Source organism: Oryctolagus cuniculus, chromosome 2 (genome assembly GCF_964237555.1).
Source record: "Oryctolagus cuniculus chromosome 2, mOryCun1.1, whole genome shotgun sequence".
NCBI classification, from domain to species: domain Eukaryota; kingdom Metazoa; phylum Chordata; class Mammalia; order Lagomorpha; family Leporidae; genus Oryctolagus; species Oryctolagus cuniculus.
The window spans coordinates 36,176,757-36,196,817 of NC_091433.1; the positions used below are offsets into that span (position 1 = coordinate 36,176,757).

Here is a 20,061-nt window from a genome sequence, read left to right on the forward strand (position 1 = left end):
CAAAGGGTGCACACAGAGGCTCTTAAAATTGCAAATGTCTATGTTCAAGATGAAACTGAATTCTACTTGGGCAAGGCATGTGCCCATGTGTACAAAGAACAACACAGTGACTCCTGGTGGCAAACCTGAGTAACCTGGGGAAGGGTCCCCCGTGCTCAGGGAAACGGTGGCATGCTTCATGCAGAATTCCGAGACAACCCTGCTGCAAACACCGTTCGATACAGAACCCATGTGATACTTGTACCCCTCAAGGCTTTAAACTACTGAAAAGTAAATAAAAAGAAATGGAACCATTTTCTTTGAAAAGAAAGTTGGCCCTAATACTTGCTTAACCCAACACTGAAATAGAGTAATATTGAGAATATGGGGTGGGTTAAGCAAAAGGGAGCAGGTTCAGGAGAGATACCCCCTCAATGCGCAACACAGAAATTCAACAGACAGACCTAAAACTGATGAATGAAACACAGATCAAGAATCGTGCATTTTTTTTTAAATAAGACATGTATAAATGACTAAGGAAATGGCCAAAAAGACAGAAAATGGTTGCTTCTGGGATGGGGGCTTCTATTTCAAATAAGCCTACTGGTTCCTTTTTGAATCTAGGCATGTGTATTACTTTGGTTAAAATGAAACTTAAAAAAAATAACTTACTGAATCTATAATCACTGAGTCAGGTGTTCTTCCAGTGAAAACAAAATTCAATTGCTTGGCTGCTCTGACCAACGCACCCTCATCTGTTTCAGGAAAACAAGTGAAAGCAAATATATAATGGGAAAAATTATTCCAAATACAATAGAAAGATATTTATTTAATGCAGTTTTGTTTAAATTCTTTTTATTCTATCTTCTGTTACTGAAGCCCATTTCTTTTTCAATTACATGGTAATGCTGAAGGAATGAAGAAACAATCTTACATGCCTGAGACACGTAGATGTCAGAGTAGTATTTGCGAACATTAAGTCTGTTAGTCATTCCTTCCTAAGGATAATGTAACTGTGCTGCTTTGTCCAGCATATTCTCTATAAAATCTTTCTAAAATGCCTTGTTTTATTCTTTTCCACCAAAAAGTTAAATATAGATAACTAATACTACCAATTGAGGAATTCACATATGTTTAAATGCTTTATATATATGTTTCATACATGTTAATTACTTCTGTCATGGCAGTGTATAAAACTTTCCTTTGCTGAGGTGGGTATGGAATAAGAAAACATTTACTTAGTTCCTGTTTGCATGGTTTCTAGTCTAAACATATGAGAAGTAACATTTCTTAGGCTTTCTAGGAATTTGGCATAATCTACAAGTCACAGGTACTAACTAGTTTAGAATGTGGTTTAGAAGCATTTGCATGTAACAAATTTCTCCAAAGTTTTTTCCTTCTTTCCTAAAATTTTACAATGGTCAAATTGATAATCTACCCAACTTCATACAGAAAATATTTAAAACTAAGCCTAAATATTAAATAAGTGTAATTATATTGATACGTGTACTAACAAATATTTTATTAAATTCCTTTAAATACGTCAAACTTTCCTCACTCAACAAAAAGCTCCATATCATTTTCAAAGGGTAAGCCAAACTGTGTTCTGAAGCCACAGATGAGGGTGCCTCAAAAAATTCATGGGAAATGTAGCTACAAGACAAGTTTGTTTTCATACAAAAAACCTTTGCAAGCCGTGCACAGTTGTTTTGCAATGCACAGTTCCATGAACTTACTGAAGATCACATACACACTCATTATTTTTAGGTGAACAGATCTTCCTTTTCCAGTATGCCTGCCTTCACACACAGTTTATGACTGACAGCTTATGTTTAATTATTTACAAGGAAGAGAAAAATTACGCTTAAATAAAATATCCCTTTTTCCACTTGTGTGAATTTTATTATTCAAATTCCTATATAACTTATGTTCCACGCCAGCAATTACACATACAAATCTATGTATTTAAACATATGTTTTTCATCTGGAAAGTCAAAGTTTTTCTAATAAAACATTTTTAAATCTAAAAGTCATAATCAATTTGGCTATCTTACTTTTTCAAATTAAATCGAATTTTTCTAGCAGTCCTGAATGTTGCAACGATTTTCCCCAGAAACATATTTCACAATTGCTTTCTTTGTACCTGGAGATGCTGCTTGATAAATAATCTTCTCCCCCTCACGCTCAGGGACTGCTGTGTGACACACTGCCATCATTGTGAGAAATTCACAGATGATAGGTGCAGTTGGCTGAGAAACACACATTAGTTTAGCCTTTTCATGTAAATGTTTTGACATCAATGATAACAATATTACATCATGTACAACTATTAAGAACGTAGCTGTTAGAAATTGGGATATGGGGTAATAGCCAACTCAGAAGCAAAAATCAGTTATGAAGAAAACATTTTTACTCAAATTATTCATTTGTGTACTTTCTCATTCACTTTTTCAACATTTATACAATCATGAATACATGCTGGACAAGTAAAAAGAATTTTGTAGCAACAGATATTGATAATTATTAAAAATGATCATGAAAGTAAAAAATATATAAACCTGAAAGACAATTCAGAGTAACATTCATTAGTTTTCATTCATTACTAAACAGATATTAGTTTTATGCTGCTTACATGGTTATTTTGGAGATTTTCCAGCAAGGATGAGTCACTAAATGTTTTTTCATCTCCAAACTGTGAGCTCTGCCTAGGGGTAAAAAAATGAAGCAAACTTGGTTCACTTATATACAAGTCTTCTGATGTATTTATAACTTGATTTTAAAGTAAATTGTTTTACCTGCAAACTTTTAGTCAATCAAACACAATTTAAACAAAAAGTTTTTAATTGTAATTTTTATAGGTTACAAAGAATCTCATCAAGGTCCACGTGTCAAATATCAAGACCTTCATATTTTAAAGTCAGAACCCTTGAGAAGAATGAATAGTGAAAGAGAATAGAATTTGAAACAACAGAACACATGAAGTATTGTCAATGAAATATTTCTCCCAAAAGTCAAAGGAAGAAGCTTAAACATTTATAATAAAATACATCTTAATTTGCATGCAATAATTTAGTCTGTTACTTCTCAGAAGTATAATAAAATATATATTTCTTAGCATGCAATAATTAGTATTCTCAAAATATCACCTGTAGGCAGTTGAACACATCATCATCATTACTACTATGGCTCTGGTTTCAAAGACGGAGGAAAAAAACCTAAAAACTTTTAAATGATTTATCAATGGGTAGACAGAAAAAAATTAAATTTCTCCTCCAATTGTTATCATTTATTAAAAATAGATTATCGCTTTGAACTTTATAAAAATTTTTATTATTAAAACACATTCATTGGGGACAGTATTGTGGTGCAGCAGGTTAAGCTGCTGCCTAAAATGGCATCTCTTATGAGCACTGGTTTGATTTCTGGCTGCTCTACCTCCAATCAAGCTCCCTATTAATATACCTGGGAAAGCACAGGTGATGGTCCAAGTACTTGGGCCCATGCCACTCATGCGGCAGACCCAGACTGAGTTCCAGGCTCCTGGCTTCAGCCTGGCCCTGCCCTGGCAATTGTGGCCATTTGGGGTGTGTACTGGGAGACAGAAGATCTCTCTCTAACTCTGCCTTTTAAATAAATAAAATCTTTTTTTTTTTCCTTTTTTTTTTTTTTTTGGACAGGCAGAGTAGACAGAGACAGAGACAGAGAAAGGTCTTCCTTTTCCGTTGGTTCACCCCCAATGGCCGCCACGGCCAGCGCACCATGCTGATCCGAAGCCAGGAGCCAAGTGCTTCTCCTGGTCTCCCATGTGGGTGCAGGGCCCAAGCACTTGGGCCATCCTCCACTGCCTTCCCGGGCCACAGCAGAGAGCTGGACTGGAAGAGGAGCAACCGGAACAGAATCTGGCACCCTGGCCGGGACTAGAACCTGGGGTGCTGGCGCCGCAGGTGGAGGATTAGCCTATTGAGCCGCAGTGCTGGCCATAAATAAAATCTTGAAAGTATTTATTAATAGTTCATAGTTATACTACCTTACTTATTTGTACTACACTTGATCATAGCCAAAAGGCCGAGAAGCGATACCTTATTTATTTGCTAGATAAACTGATATGTCAAAGATATTAACAGTAACATTTTGTATGAGGAAGTCTATTTCATTCCACAGACTTCCAGACTAAAAGCCTTAATAAACCTAAACATGCCTTATTAATCTCATCAGTAACTTTCATTTCATAAATCAGTTAACATAACTGACACAACTTTCAAATGTTTTTATAATTGAGAAATTCTAGATATGCAATTGAAATATTTACATGAACATCTTCCACTTTCTGTTCCCCAATGAAGGTTTCCACAAATGATGATGATAAATATAAGAATTCTCCCAAAAAGTAGCTTCTTTTCCAAGATCATAAAAAAACATAAGTCATCCTCTAATCAGACAGCTGGGCTTGGTGAACTAGGAATGGAGCTCCCACCACCACACTCAGCAATCTCATGGAGCAGTTACTTGTCATAAAAATAAACAAATAAAGCTAGGAAGCTCATGTCATTAAAAATAAGAACCAGCTGTATTAAAAGTAAAAACAATAAACTGTCAGTTGACAAAAGTGCACGAATTTAAAAACTATTTACATATAAAATATAAGCCAACATCAGCACTTATCAAAATTTTCATAGAAATTTCTAAGTGGCACATTGTTCACAAAGAGACAGAGACATTGTGGTGTTTCCCAAGAAGCAATAAGGCAGGGCATGTGACTGTTAAGCAGAGGAACAATGAACATGGAAGCCCACAAAGCCATAACATTATAGCTTCTTGAGCGGCTGGGTCTAGCGGTTGAGGTGTCCATGTCCCACATCCGAGTGCCTGAGTTCAATTCCTGGCTCTAGCCCCTGACCCTAGCTACCTGCTAATGCAGAGAGACCCTGGGAGACTGGGGTGATGACTCACGTTATTGGGTTCCTAGTACCCATGTGGGAGACCTGGATGGAGGCTCCTGGCTTTGGCTCAATCCAGTCCCTGCCACTGCTGGCATTAAAGGAATGAATCAACAGATGAGAACTTTCTTGTTCTCTTTTCTGCTTCTCAAATACAGAAATAAAATATTCAAAAAAGCTATGATACATTGCAAGTAATTACTTTCTGATAATTATTCTTCAAAAATGAAGAATCCGACAGCAAAAACATCAAGAGAAAATCCATTAAGTTATGACTGAATTAGTAATAGTAGCCTGCATACATTATAGTACAGATCACAAAATTTTTAAAACTCAAGGTTCTTGTCTATATGACAGCCATCAGAAAAAAGGAAAATGAAAATTGGATCCATACTTTCCACTTTAAACCAAAATAAACTCCAAATGGATCAAAAATTTAATAAAAGTATTAAAGATATAGGGAAATTGAAAGAAATCATTTGGGAGTGAAAAAGGTATCATATATAAGGGTCTTTACACCAGACACAGAAAGACAAATACTGCATGTTCTCCCTTATATGTGGGAGCTGAAATTAAAGAAAAGAAAAAAAAATCAAAAGCAAAAAACCAAGAAGTAAAGAAAGGCCTGTGTGTATCAGTACTGCTGCAAAAAAGTTTTGTGAAACTTCGCTTTATATCTTTGTCAAACCAATGGTTAAGAATGTTACGCTACTATAGTTTTAATGATCTGCAATTACTTAAAAATTTATTGTATACGGTGAAACGGTCATTTTTCCATTCAATCATTGTTTATAACTGTTCCCTATATTCCCATTAAACTAGGATCTTTTATCTTTCTTCTTGTTAAACTTCTTATTTGGTGAAGCCCTTTTACTGTAATATAAATTTAAACTATGTTATCTCAAAAACTAAGAAAGGAAAGAAAGGGAGGGAGGAAGGGAGGGAAAGTAGAGAGGGAAAAGGAGGGTGGGAAGGAATATCATTATAGTCTTAGAATTATATCTAAGGCCCATGAGAGTCTCACAGGCATGGAAAGCCATGACATGGTGGCAAAGACAATCTATATGAAAGATCCTGGTGAACAAGACCCCAGCAGAAGGAACAGGCCATCAAGGAGGGAGGCGCCTTTCTCGGAAGGGAGGGAGGTGCCTTTCTCGGAAGGGAGGAAGGAACCTCCACTGTGATACGGCCTTGACTAAACAAGTTCAGAGTTGGTGAACTCAAGGGGCTTCCATAGCCTAGACAGCTCATGGCAAGAGACTCGGGTGACTGCTGACTTCATCAATAAGAGTGCCAATTGTTAAATCAACAACGGGAGTCACTGGGCACATGCTCCCCACGTAGGATCTCTGTCCTTAATGTGTTTTACTATGAAACTTAAAAACAACACTACTAGTCAAACAATACACTATACCTTGTGCGGTTGTGTGAGGGCAGCCTGTTGAAATCCTTGCTTAGTGTATACTAAGTTGATCTTCTGTATATGAAGGTAATTGAAAATGAAACTCGATGAAGGGCGGGATGGGAGAGGGAGTGGGAGAGGGGAGGGCCACGGGAGGGAGGGAGGTTGGAGGGGGAAGCCATAATAATACAAAAGCTGCACTTTGTAAATTCACATTTATTAAATAAAAAAAAGAAATAAAAAAAGCCACTCTTCCTAATAAATTCCATTCTAACAAAAAAAAAAAAAAGAATTATATCTATGAACAATATTGAATCTGTCAAAAACATTTTTTAAAAAGTTCATGGAAGAAAGAATCTAAAGATAAGCTTATTTTGGTGAAAAAAAGTTGAATGTAAATGAGGTGTTTTTTGTAAAGTTTATGTAGAATACATACTATGAAAAAAATGTGAAGTAAAAATCTTTTGTACCAAAACAGACATCTTTTAATTCCATTTTCTATGAACTCTTTGAAGAACCCTCATGTAACTTAGAAAACAAAATAGTTAAATCTTACCAAATAAGTAATTCTGCATGGAAAAAGCTACTGCAAGCAAAGTGAGAGTCAAATGACAAGCTGGGAAATAACATTTCCAACTTATAAAGATTAATTCCCATGACTTAAAAGGAACTCATACAATTCAATTAAAATAATGATAGTACAGTAGAAAATGAACAACTTTTATAAACACAGTTCAACAGAAGGAGCACAAATGGCTTTACATGTATAGTCCATCTTACAAAAAGAGAAGTGAAATATAAACTTATCAATATAATGAAACTAAACTTTGACAATCTGTGTTGCTTTGCAAACAGTGAAGACATATTACTGGTGAGACCGTAACTTGGTATAATTTCTAAAGTGCAACTGAGGCAATAATTCAAATCCTATGACCTTGTTATTCTAGCTGTAGGAATTTATAGAATTTACCTAGTACAAAATGCTTCATGTACAAATGTTCTTTGTAGCACATGTACATGTTTTTGTAGCACTTTTTTTTTTTTTTTTTTACAGGCAGAGTGGACAGAGACAGAGACAGAGACAGGTCTTCCTTTTCCGATGGTTCACCCTCCAGTGGCCACTGCAGCCAGTACGCTGCGGCCAGTGCACCGTGCAGATCTGAAGCCAGGAGCCAGGTGCTTCTCCTGGTCTCCCATGTGGGTGCAGGGCCCAAGCACTTGGGCCATCCTCCACTGCATTCCCGGGCCACAGCAGAGAGCTGGCCTGGAAGAGGAGCAATCGGGACAGAATCTGGTGCCCTGGCCGGGACTAGAACCCGGGGTGCCGGCGCCGCAGGTGGAGGATTAGCCTATTGAGCCGCGGCGCCGGCCTGTAGCACATTTTAAATGGCAAAAGATCAGAAATTATCCAAAACTCTATTGGTATGTTGCTTAAAAAATTCGTGGTGTATTTGCATATTAAAATATTATATACAGGAGCCAGCACTGTGGCATAGTGGGTAAAGCTGCCACCTGCAACACTGGCAAGGTGCTGGTTTGAGTCCCAGATGCTCTACTTTGGATCAAGCTCCCTGATAATGGCCTGGGAAAGCATCATAAGATGGCTCAAGTGCTTGGGCCCTTGCCATCCACATGGGAGACCCACAAGAAGCTCCTGGCTCCTGGCTTTGGATCCAGCCAGCTCCAGCCATTACGGCCATTTGGGGAATGAACCAGCGGATGAAAGATTGATATTGATCTCTGTCTCTCCCTTTCTCTGTAATTCTGCCTCTCAAATCAATAAATAAATCTTAAAAACAAGAATATTATATACGAAAAAGTCAGCTCTTTATGGGATATGGACAAATCTTAAGCATTATTGTTAACTGAAAAGCCAGTACAAAACAGTGTGAACAATATGCTTCACTTTTTGTAAAAATATGAGAGGGTCCAGTGCTGTGGCATAGTGGGGAAAGCTACCGCTTGCAGTGCCAGCCTCCCATATGGACACTAGTTTCAGTCCCGACTGCTCCACTAATAATCCTGCTCTTTGCTATGGTATAGGAAAGCAGTAGCAGATGGTCCAAGTCCTTAGGCCCCTGCACCTATGCAGAGACCTGGAAGAAGCTCCTGGCTCCTGACGCAGCTCCGGCCGTTGCGGCCATTCTGGGGAGTGAACCAGTGGATGGAAGACCTCTCCTCCCTCCCTCCTTCCCTCCCTCTGCCTCTGCCTCTGCCTCTCTAACTCTGCTTTTTTCTTTTCTTATGCTAAGATTTTATTTATTTGAGAGGTAGAGTTACAGATAGTGAGAGGGAGAGACAAGAGAGAAAGGTCTTCCATCCGTTGGTTCACTCCCCAAATGGCCACAGTGGCTGGAGCTACGCTGATCTGAAGCCAGGAGCCAGGAGCTCCTTGGTCTCCCATGCAGGTGCAGGGGCCTAAGGACTTGGGCCATGTTCTATGGCTTTCCCAGGCCATAGCAGAGAGCTAGACTGGAAGAGGAGCAGCAGGGACTAGAACTGGTGCCTATATGGGATGCCGGTGCCGCAGGCAGAGCCACTGCACCGGCCCCAATTCTGCCTTTCAAATAAATAAATATTTTTAAAAAACGAGAAAAAAATAAACATGTATATATTTATAGAATATATCTGGAGGGATACCCCTGGCCTGCGTTATATTGGTTGTGTTCAGGAAGGGAATTGTTAAGACTGGGAAGGGGGAAAACTTTGTCCTTTTTACACCTTTGGAATTTGTAACACTGACAAGCATTACGAACTTAAAAAGATCAAATTTAAATTCAATACAAGCATAAAGTCTATGTCAGTCTCCTGAAATATATGCAAGATGTCAATGGAATTAAAAGGTCTGGTTAGTTTTCAGCTTCTAGAATGTGATGATGCGGGGCTCCAAGACTCAGTGGCTCGCAGGCACCGGATGCAGGCAGCTCCGTAGCTTGAGAAGGAGTCATTCCAGCTCTGTGACTTGATCAGCACGGTCGAACCTTTCCTCTTTCCTCTTGGAAGAAGCAGGTTTGACGGGCACTTCAAGAACGCTGCTCACAGCTCCTGTCCTGCCTTCACCTCTGTCCCACGCTGGCCTTAGCTTTTCTCCTGCCCTCCACATTCCCCTGACATTCCTCACGGACAGCGGGAAGGGAACATTTCCTTTGCCTTCTTTGCAGAAGTCCAGCTTAGGGCTGGTGAGAAGCCTCCAGTGTTGTGTGGAACTCGTGAGCTGCCAGGCGGCAGGCCCTCAACATGTGTCTATGGCTCCGGGGAGTACGCTTTCTGTTGTCCACTTTGCTGTCCAAGTGTGTCAGGTTAATCTTCCTCTGGGTGCAAAGCTACAGAATTTTAAAGCAGATCTCGATTTCTTCTTCAGTTGCTATAAACAAAAGGAACCAAGGGGGACCACTGGGCAGAGGGAGTTCTAGCATTGAGGCAGCGATGCAAAGGCAAGCACAGGCAATGCTCTCGGGCTGGAACTGCATAGAAACCCTTGTGTGAGGGTTATCATTCATGTAATCCATGAGATCTGGACCAAGCGTGGGTTATGCGCACACTCTACCACCTGAAGGTGCGTAAGGATTATTTTGTGCAACTGTTTCATGCCGTGGAGAAACCCAACACTCTGAGCACTCATCATTCCTTTATATTTAAAAATTTAAAATTATTTATTTTCAAGGGAGAAAGAAAAGGGAAAGGGGGAAGAGAGTGAGCGAGTGCGCTCCCATTTGTTTGTTCACTCCCCACATGCCAGCAGCAACTTGAGCTGAAGCTGGGAGCTCGGAACTCAGTCTAGGTTTCCCACATAAGTGGCAGGAACCCAATTAATTGACACCTTAGTGCTGCTTCCCAGGGTCCGCATTTGCAGAACAGGGTCAGGAATCAAACCCAGGTATTATTATACGGGATGCAGGCATCCCTGTAGGCTGAATGTTCATTTCTATGATTTAAAAAAAAAAAAAACTATCATAATTGTGATACCAGAGTAGAGGTACGGGTTTCTTTTTCTCTCTCAGGCACTGAAACTGATGAAACACATCAGGTCTCTGTCTTCAGCCTCTTCTATTTTCAAGGCCAGGTGAACACAGGCCATTGACACATGCTTAATGGAATGCTTCACAAAGGACTTTGGTAGAAAAGAACCATGGGAACAACACCTGCCTGGTAGCCACCTGCAGTAGGCAGAAGGGTTTGCTGGCCACCTGGATGAGCTCAGAGCCCACCCAGTGGAGGTCAGACTGTTGAGCCTGCTGCAGGAGGCAGCTGCGGAAGGTGATGAGCACCGTGGGCTACAGCCTGGGCCCCATCAGCACCTGTGTGTCCCAGGAGACGTCTCCCTAACTCCTGAGCCTGAGGGAGCCACCGCTGCCATGGGGGCTTACGATACTTTTTTTTTTTTTTTAATCATCTGTACTGCCTTTCAATGGCACTATTAGTTCTGAATCAAAATTCTTTGGAAGGTGATTTAATTTTTTGAAACAAATTTGATATTCAGAATCAAGTTGAGTCAAGTCCAAGAATATGAACAAGGGATTGATTTCAATAAACATTTTTGCTAGAAATTATTTTGGCCAAAATGATAAGGTCCAGTTTCCCATGTGACTCAAAGTATTTCTGAAGGCAGTTACAGAAGCGGAGTCCCAAAACCATTCTGTGAAACTGCTGCATCACTGGAACAAACAATTACCTGACAGGATGACTGCTTTAGAGACTAACACTAATTTGGATGTGTTAGATCTCATTATTGCAGTACAATCACACTGGAAGACTGTTTTAGTAAGCCTAGCTTTTGCAGAATACATACCATTTATTCCACATATAATTATAACCCAGAATGAAATGAGACAACAAATAAGACCAGAAAACAGAATCCGGCATTGTGGTGTACTAGGTTGGGCCACTGTCTACAATGCTGGCATCCCATATGGACACCGCTTCAAGACCCAGCTGCTCTACTTCTGATCCTGCTCCCTGCTAATGTGCCTGGAGAAAGCAGTGGAAAATGGCCCAGCTATTTGGGCCCCTGCCACTCACATAGGAGAACTGGTAGAAGTTCTTGGCACTGGCCTGGCCCAATCCATTGGTACCATATGGGGAGTGAACCAGTGGATTAAAGATATTTCTCTTTCTCTCTCTCTTTCTCCTTCTCTGTGTGTAGCTCTTTGAAATTAAAAAAAAAATTTAAATAAGACCATAAAACAGAAAAAATTCCATCTAATGAAATCGTGCTACTAGAAACCACATTGAATGACTAAGTACAACACACTTGATAGTAATCCTTCTGGAGAATCTCCCTCATTAGTGCAGACTTAAAAAAATCAGAAAGAATAATGTGAAAAAAACAGAAAAATGGCAATGGAATTACAGTTTCGGAAAATAAGCATATCTCATGGCTACATGGGATACTGAGAATAAACAGACCTTTTTTTTCAATCACCCAAAATTATCAATTTAGAGAATGGCACATTTTTAATAGAAGTGAATTAAACGGTGAGGTGATATGTTAGCTTATGGTTATTGGCAAGAGCAAGAAAACAGTTTTGAAGTGGCTAATGGTTAAGGATAACTTTATCTTGGTAAACTACTTACATATTTAAGAGTATAAAGCTATAGCCATCATCCAATTATTTTTAATGTCAACAGAATATGCTTAAAAGAGTTAATACATTATAGGTTTCCCTTCAAACTGGTCTAAATGTAAATACGTAATCTTTCAAAATAAATAAATAGTAATTTACAAATATTTAAATGCTCAATATTATGTGTTCTTTTTACTTGCTATTTTTCTCATGAGTACTGGTTTAAGTAGGGTAATAAAATAAATAAATATAGATGGTGAATTTTATATATGGGAACCAACGAACTTTACACTGAAAGGTGAAAATGCTAAGCAGCCAGACTGGAATGCACTTTCAGAATCTGGATTTATGTGGTATCTGCACTCTACTCCTGAAGACCAGCAGCCTGAAGACACAGTCAGAGGCCGAAAGCACAGGATCCAACCAGGGTCACATGTGATCTTGGTTTCACTGGCAATATGAAACTAATGAATAAGGTTGGCAAGTAGAAAACATGAATTTGCAAAGTTATGCACCCCTGTGTTAACTTTCCTTAAGTCAGTCAGTTAAGCTCCTCATGCATCTCCTGCTCTGTTCAATAGCATAAGAAATTTACTGAAATAAATTCCAGGTTGAAAAATACTAAATTCAACAGAGAAAAAAATAAATGGCTTCAAAACTGCAAAGGTACCTTGTGCTCTAAAAGCAGATATTCTTCAAAGTTCTTAAAGTAGGATGCACTCACTGTCGCCAGCACATATTTTATAATCAGATTGATGGAGGTTTTAATTCTGGCTCCAACATTAACTAGTTGTATTCTTTGGGGAAAATGCTTATTAGCTTCTGCCTAAATTTTACCAAGTTTCAAATGCCAACTATGTCATGACTATTAAGCGAGAGCCGTAAGATTTAATATGCACTTTTGGATTACTGTGGTCAGATCTGTTCCAAGTGTTTTAAAAACAGAACTCATTTAATCTTTACAACCTCCAGAAGATGTGGTTAACATTATTATTCTTCTTTCTCCAGGGAGGTAAGCAACTTGTTCAAGGGTACCAGTAGGCCCAGAATACGGATTTCAGTGGTCAGAATCTAAAGCCCAGAATCTTGCCCACTCCAGGTGACCCAGGATACCACATGACCCAGGACACAGCAGAAGCTCAAGAAGTATTTGCTCCTTCATCTTCACAGGCCCAAGGCAATTACTTTATAAGAGGAGAATTGAAGTGTATATTTAAAAATAGAGTTCACTTTGTTATAAAGGTAGCAAAAGCATTCCCTAGTGTTTCACTTTGAAAATCATGAATATCTTAGTTTATATGTAAATGCAAGTGGAAACAACTTATGAAAAAGCTGGCATTTTTTACTTGGAGTTACTTAGCTTGGATTATCAGTATTATGTTTTCCACAAAGGGTATTTTATAAAAGCAAATTATTAAAATAGGTAAAATAACATCCCCTCTTTTCAACAATGATAAAGGTCATGAAATAACTTTTATTGAAAGAATATTTGAAGTGATTTGCGTGAACATTATTAACATTTTGACTCAACTGTAAGAAAAAAAATATAGTGAAGGTAATTTTCTTCTCTTAGGAAGAACTCAGTTATCTTTCCTAGAGAAAATGTGTATCAATTCTCCACCAATGAGCACTGTTCACAGTGAACAGAATTATGTTAATATTACAGGAAAGCAAGAATAACAGCAACACATACACGTTCCCCAAGTTACAATGATTCAACATAAAGTTTCCAACTTCACGATGGATTTATAGGAATGTAAGTCAGGGAGCAGCTGCAGGCAAAATTTCAACCACATTCTCATGGAATTAATAAAGGTGAATATATACTACATTAAATTGGAATTATCTAGCAACAGTTAATGATTCACCACATTTAAGAAATACTGAAATTTATTTAGTTGTGTGTGGGTGTCAAAACATATGACGCCCCAAGCAACGAACATGTGATGACTCATCAGCTGCCACACAAACTAAACAGCTGCTTCTGCCACTAACCCTGGGCATGAGGTTTCCTCAGAAAATCCTTACCATATTGAGATAAATTCCAGGTTGAATAATATTAAGAAATGCTACTGGACTTCAATAGCTACTAGAAATATGACTAAATCATAAAACACATTTGCAATCAAAAAATAAAAATGTAACCACCTATAAAGCCTAAATATTTTCTAAAGTCATCCACATTAAAGGAACCCATTTTCTCAAACTTTGTTTGCTATCAAATCATGGTGAATTATAGAAATATCAAGCTAAAATTATTCAATTCTGGATGAAAATGTGAATCTTTGGAAGAGGGGATATTTAAGGTAAAGTAAAACAAACCAAACCCTCCAGCAGTATAAAGTTAAACCTGCAAAATTCTGTGTTAAACAAATCTAAAATTAATCTTGTTACTATGACCTCTAGTCCCTGGTAGCACAGTCTTCCAGCATTTCTCCAACATTTCATTTAAAAATAGTCATTTTGTAGTCTCCAAAAAGACTTATTAAAATAATAAAAGCAAATGTAAAAGGAAAATTCCATTACTTGGCTTTGTTTCAGTAGCATCTTTCTGCAGCTCTGCAGGGTACATAAATAGTGACAGAAGGTGGCAGTGCTGAGCTAAAAAAACCATAAAGCACCAGGTGCTGTAACTGAAATCTTAGGTAGTTCACAGCCCAGAGAGGCTGGAGTAGATCATTATAGACTTTATCATAAATAAATGATAGGAAACTCCAGCGAGCTTAACCCTTACAATAAATGTTTATGAAATGTGCATAAAGGTTACTCAATAGAAACTCAGAGATATTGAATGCATTTCGAGAAATACGTGATTTACAGCACTGTCACCCAACGTGGTCAGCAAGGCTTTTTCAGAAGCAGTGAAATGTGTCTGACAAAATAACAGGACGTGAACCTTTTAAAGAGATCAGTGAGACAGAAAGATGCATGCGGCTTACCATTCATCAGGAGAGCAGCCATAATCCTCAGGCTCGGGGACATGGCTTCCGGGAGCAGGAGAGGGACAGAGAGAGGGGAAGCAATCACGGGAAAGCAGGAGACACAAAGCCACAAGTGAGGGAAGGACTAGAAGATGGGGCCTCCGCAAAGTTAAGAAAATGAACTTTTAGCTGAATCTGAAAGAGTGGCAGTTAGTGCAGTTAGTAGAACATGATTTATGGAAACTAAGCAGGTTTACAAAAGTATCCTGTACCTGGGTAGTCAACTTGCCTTTTTATCACAGAATGTACTGATTTTACATACAGAATTCAAGATTTGGTAGGAAATATACAAGCACATGCTAAAGCCAATGGACAATTAATCATATAACCACATAGGTTATACATAAAAATGTTCTAATCCAACATGCATGCTAATACCTAGGAACAAATTATGACACTGATAAAATCTTTCAAATATGATTTAGAAGTAACTTCGGCCACCATGAGAGGATGGCTCCTTTAACAGTTAGTACATTAAAGTAAAAGCTAACTGCATTGCTATAATTAAATTGAACTACATTTAAAAAGATGAACTGATACTCAAAAATCTTTACCTAAGCATATTTTACCCATTAGAGTATTCTATATCTTGATAGGAAACATATTCATCGGTACTTTCTTTAATTTCACCCATCAACTCATTTCAGCACCAGGAAAGTCTGATGTATTCATTTCAAGCGGTCAGTCATGTATTTAGCCGTAAGAGGCCTGTAATACATGACAGAGCAAATTTCCTTGCTCCTATTTCTTTGATTATATATGATCATTCAATTGTTTTCCACTAAATAACATTTATTAGATAAAGGTGGGGTTTAAAAATGCAGAGTTAAGTACAAACGTAAAATCACTGTTATTTCTTAAAAATACATAATAAACTTTGTTGAAAATTTGTGAGATTCTTTTACTCCCTAAATGTCCATGCCACTCATTGTCCTTTTATCAATCTGGCCATCACATGGACCTCATCATCCCACTTTCAAAACATTAAAATGTCTCCAGCACGTCACTCCCATCACAAGGGAGACCATCCCTTTTTCCTCATTATTCTCTTCCCTTCCAAAGAAAGGGCTTTTGTATGTGCTTAAGAGGAAGAGTTAACTAAGCCTCTGCAGGCCGGACTCGCAGAGAAGGAGCTGGCTTGCTACAAAGCTCTGTGGAAACTGGCTGCAGCCCAGTCACTCTGATCAGCCTCCAGGGTGAGATCCCGCCTCTGGACTGCGGGAGGGCTTAGTACTACCCAAGCAGCAAATGCTATGCCAACATTCTGCCAAGTTGCACTGGTATTTTGCTCTAGCCCCTGATCTCATACCAAGGGAGAGGCCGATGCTTCCTAAATCATGTCGCTTATAAGTCCCAGAGTTCAAGGGTCAGAATGTCTCTCCCCAAGTCTGCTGTAGCCCTGACAAAATGCTGAAAGATATCCAGTGCGATGAGCTGCAGTGGCTGACGCACTGTGCCTGCTCCTGTCCCTGTGAGTTTCCTTGTGAGAGCTGTTTCAGCAGTTTTCATGTCTATGTGCTATATGCGTGATTTGCCCTTGGAGATTTCAGTGCTATTATATCTGCCTGGTAAATGCTTTGCTTAATCAAATTCTTTTTACATCTCAGCTCAAGGAGCGTTTTCTTAGGGAGCATTTCTTGACCTTCTTGATGAGACCAAATCTCCCACCAGAAACTGACACAGACTGTTGGACTCTGTTGGGATTTTAAATCTGTCTGTCTGATTACCTTATTAGCATCCACTGATCCCTACTTAGACTAAAAATTTTAGGAGAGTGGGAACCATGTGAACTTTTACTGATTACTGGATCTCCATCATCTAACAAAGTATCACTTACTGAGAAGGATACCAATCTATGTTTGTTGAGGTATGTGGATAAATAAGTGGATGATATTTATTAGCATTTACCATCAGTCATGGTAAATCGTTGTGGTAACTTGCTTGCTGTAATCTGGACCATGAGACTAAGTGTTGCAATAACTGTGAGGTTTCTCATGGTGAATCTCCCCAGGGTTAGGGAAGTAGGCTGTCCTTTCAGCATCTTGCTATATTGTCAGTGAATCTATTCATGTACCACATTCACATATAGAGATTGCATAAGAACAGTCATTCTTCTTAAAAGGGAAAATGTAAATGATATGTTTCAAATACTAATACCTTGCCCACACACACTTAGTGATGCTTAAAGAGTTTCTTTCTTAAAGCCTCAGAGATTGGTAAGCCTCATTCAGTTCAATCTATCAGCAAGGTCTAAATTATTGAAAAAGATGACTTGTAGGACTGTATCCCAGAATCTTCACTGCTTTAAGAATCCAAACTGCCAAACATAAAAGCTTCTTACATATTCCTGGTATGCAAGTAACTGTGAAACACTTGACTTCTTCTTACAGGATATGATTTGCTAAAATGAAATTTTGATCATAAATGTTTGACAATGGAACTTCTAGCTTGTAATAATTTAAATTTATAAATGTTATTACAATTCATTTACATTTAACTACTATTGTCTCATAGGAAGATCTAATGAAACAGTTTAATACAGTTGAAATGTAACACAAAGTTGATCTCTACAAATCATCATCATTGGCAACTATGTGCAAATCTTTTTGTTTGCCTATCATGAATTGAAAAGGGCAATCCTTGGTGCAGAGGTTAAATTAAATGAGAGAAAATTCACTAAAATTAAAATTTGAAGCATTATTTTAAGTGTTAAATATTATCTTCTTACAAAATAAAGAACACACAGAACTAGCTAATAGACTGCACTATCAGGAGGCTTGTCCTTCTAGTTGATAAAAAGCAACAGGATTCACCCTTGACTCTCTAGAGGAAAACAGCTCTATCTTACCTCTTAGAAATGCTGCAGAACAATCAGCTCTGACCCCGTACTCTAAAGGCATTTATCTGTTGGTGTATAAACACTGCCTTACCCTCTCCTGTTCTGTTTTCGTGGGGCAGGCACAGAGAAACACTTCTCTTTCTTTTGCTGGAACTGAAGGTGCATGAACATAATAATTCCCCATATTAGATTATCCAACACTGCAGTGGGGCAAATGAGTGGCTGTTAGGCTCCTATAACCCACGGGAAGTCCCCTCCAAAAGGTGGTTGACAGTAATTGCTCTCTCCCATCTCTGCCCCTGGAGACTGGCTGGACTCAAGCAGCAATATGGTGCTTTGCACTGCACACATAAGTGCAATCAGGAGACCCCATTTCTCCAGAGCCTTCACACACCCAAAACTCTATAGTGCCTGAAATCCAACGTCCCCTAGGATGTGTCAGGTGGGGAGGTTGAGCAAGCATTCCGTCAGGGTCAAGGTAGCCTACAAGCACATGCACAAACAATGCAATTACTGGGAGCAGTTTAGCAACTAGCTTTACTCCACACAGTTTCCAGTATTCTTGAAAACATGACACAACATCCGAAGAGGAAACCTTTCTGTTTACACGGTCGAACTTTGCAAACAAAGAATTTTTGTTTCCTATTTCTAAACACGTCAGAGCTTCATATCTGAAGAAGGATCTTTGAGACTGCCTGGTCTCCCCCCTCATTTTAAGGAATCGGTAATATCTGAAAAGGAATTGCTAGAGCCACATGAATCTGAGACAAAGCCAGACTCGTGCCTTGTGACAGCACTGCGTCATCAATGTTACTTCCCCAAGAGGAAATTGGTTTCACTGGCAACTTAACGTAAATCCTTTGATCAAACCCACCCAATCTTCTCAGGACCATCAATGATGACTTCACCAACAGACATAGGAAGATCACTGATGTTTAGAATGCCTGCCTAGGATTTATTTAAGAGCCTGTTCCAAGAATGAGGAAAGACCGGATAAAATGCAGAAGGAAGAGACTAGATCTCGTTTCAGCTTTCCGTTCTGATAATTTCACAAGCCCTAACTACCAATTGGAAGAACTTGTTTATTCAATTGGAAACTAGACAGAGGAAAAAAAAAACAAAACCAGGATGTCAATTATTAAACAGGCAACCCTAGAAATAATATTTGTGAATAAATGTAGAATCTGTGTAAAAACAAACATCAAAATCTGAAATAAATGTATAATAGACAATCTCCAGGATTACAATAGACCTTTTCTCTTCTCTTCTGGAATACCTGTGGGTGGAACAGGTAAGCACAAGATGTCAAAATGTATGGCAACTCTCCTGCTCTGGAGAGTGGGGTGGGGGGAAGGCATTGGCAGATTTTCAGATAAAGAGGAAGATGCAAAATAACATCCAGCCCTGGAAACCATAGCAGGCTTCCTAAATCCACTGTCTGCCTTCACATTCCATCACCTGTCTTTGTAAACTTTATTTTCATACAGAGTTTGAAGTGATTTTTAGTCATACTCTCTCCAAACACAAGGAACAAGGAGATCTGCCTCTGTCTATTTTCTCTGCAGACACTGTGTGTAGCAGTACTCATCTACTTCTGGAATTTTCCACGAAATTTATTATTTATAATTTTAACCAAGGCATTTTTGAAATTCAACCTTGCTTTTTTTAATAGTGCTGTACTGCATTAAGAGAGAGGGTGAATGGGTGTGAGCCAGAGAACCAAAGCACGTGTCCATGCTTGTGTGATCAGGAGGTCGATGCTTAGTGGACTCACTTGTGAATAAGGCTAATGGCAAATCTGACAGCTGCCCAGTGGTCAATCCATCAGGAGGGTGTTTCACTCCTTTATATCATGTCCTATCTAGAGAACATAGAAACTGATTTTCTCACATGGCTCTGTGAGTACTTCATAGAGAAGGCTTCTGAAGGGTGCAGACAAGCACTCCTGGAAGTAAGGAGTATGTTGGGGGGGTACAGAGCATGCCCATTCTGAAGGCCAGGACAACCTGGGAAATGCTGTGGTAGTATTCCTTAGCCTTCAGGGCTAAGAATTCCAGGTCCCTAACTCCTCCCTGTCATCAGAATTTTAGACTGCTCTCTGACTGCAGAGAGGAACAATGACAGAAGTAAACAAAAAATAAACAAAACAAAACAAAAACTGGCAAAGGGACAACTGTGAGAAAAACAATCTTTTGGCTTGAATGCTGCCCAAAGCCTGACTGCGTGTTCTTACCACATCCAAGCTGTACTCTCAACTTTATGGCAGTGCAAAGGGAAATAGAAACAAAACAGAGACCTGCAGCAACACCCCAGGCAGTGAGAAATTACTGGTCAGCGCACCCATCTCATGTCATTCGCA

The 20,061-nt window shown here is 39.0% G+C and overlaps 1 protein-coding gene across 3 annotated transcripts in view; it reads right to left on the reverse strand.

Moving 5' to 3' along the window:
• Window positions 1-20,061, reverse strand: part of ATP8A1 (ATPase phospholipid transporting 8A1) — a 262,162-nt gene that overhangs the window by 139,518 nt on the left and 102,583 nt on the right. For 2 of the 3 annotated variants that reach the window (XM_070068174.1, XM_070068172.1), the window contains exons 15-18: window positions 14,822-14,866; window positions 2,612-2,684; window positions 2,123-2,228; window positions 652-734 (exon numbers count right to left, since the gene is read on the reverse strand). In XM_070068174.1, coding sequence (XP_069924275.1) covers window positions 652-734; window positions 2,123-2,228; window positions 2,612-2,684; window positions 14,822-14,866 — 307 coding nt within the window. The remainder of the gene's footprint in view (window positions 1-651; window positions 735-2,122; window positions 2,229-2,611; window positions 2,685-14,821; window positions 14,867-20,061) is intronic. The other variant, XM_070068173.1, reaches the window with a different exon arrangement.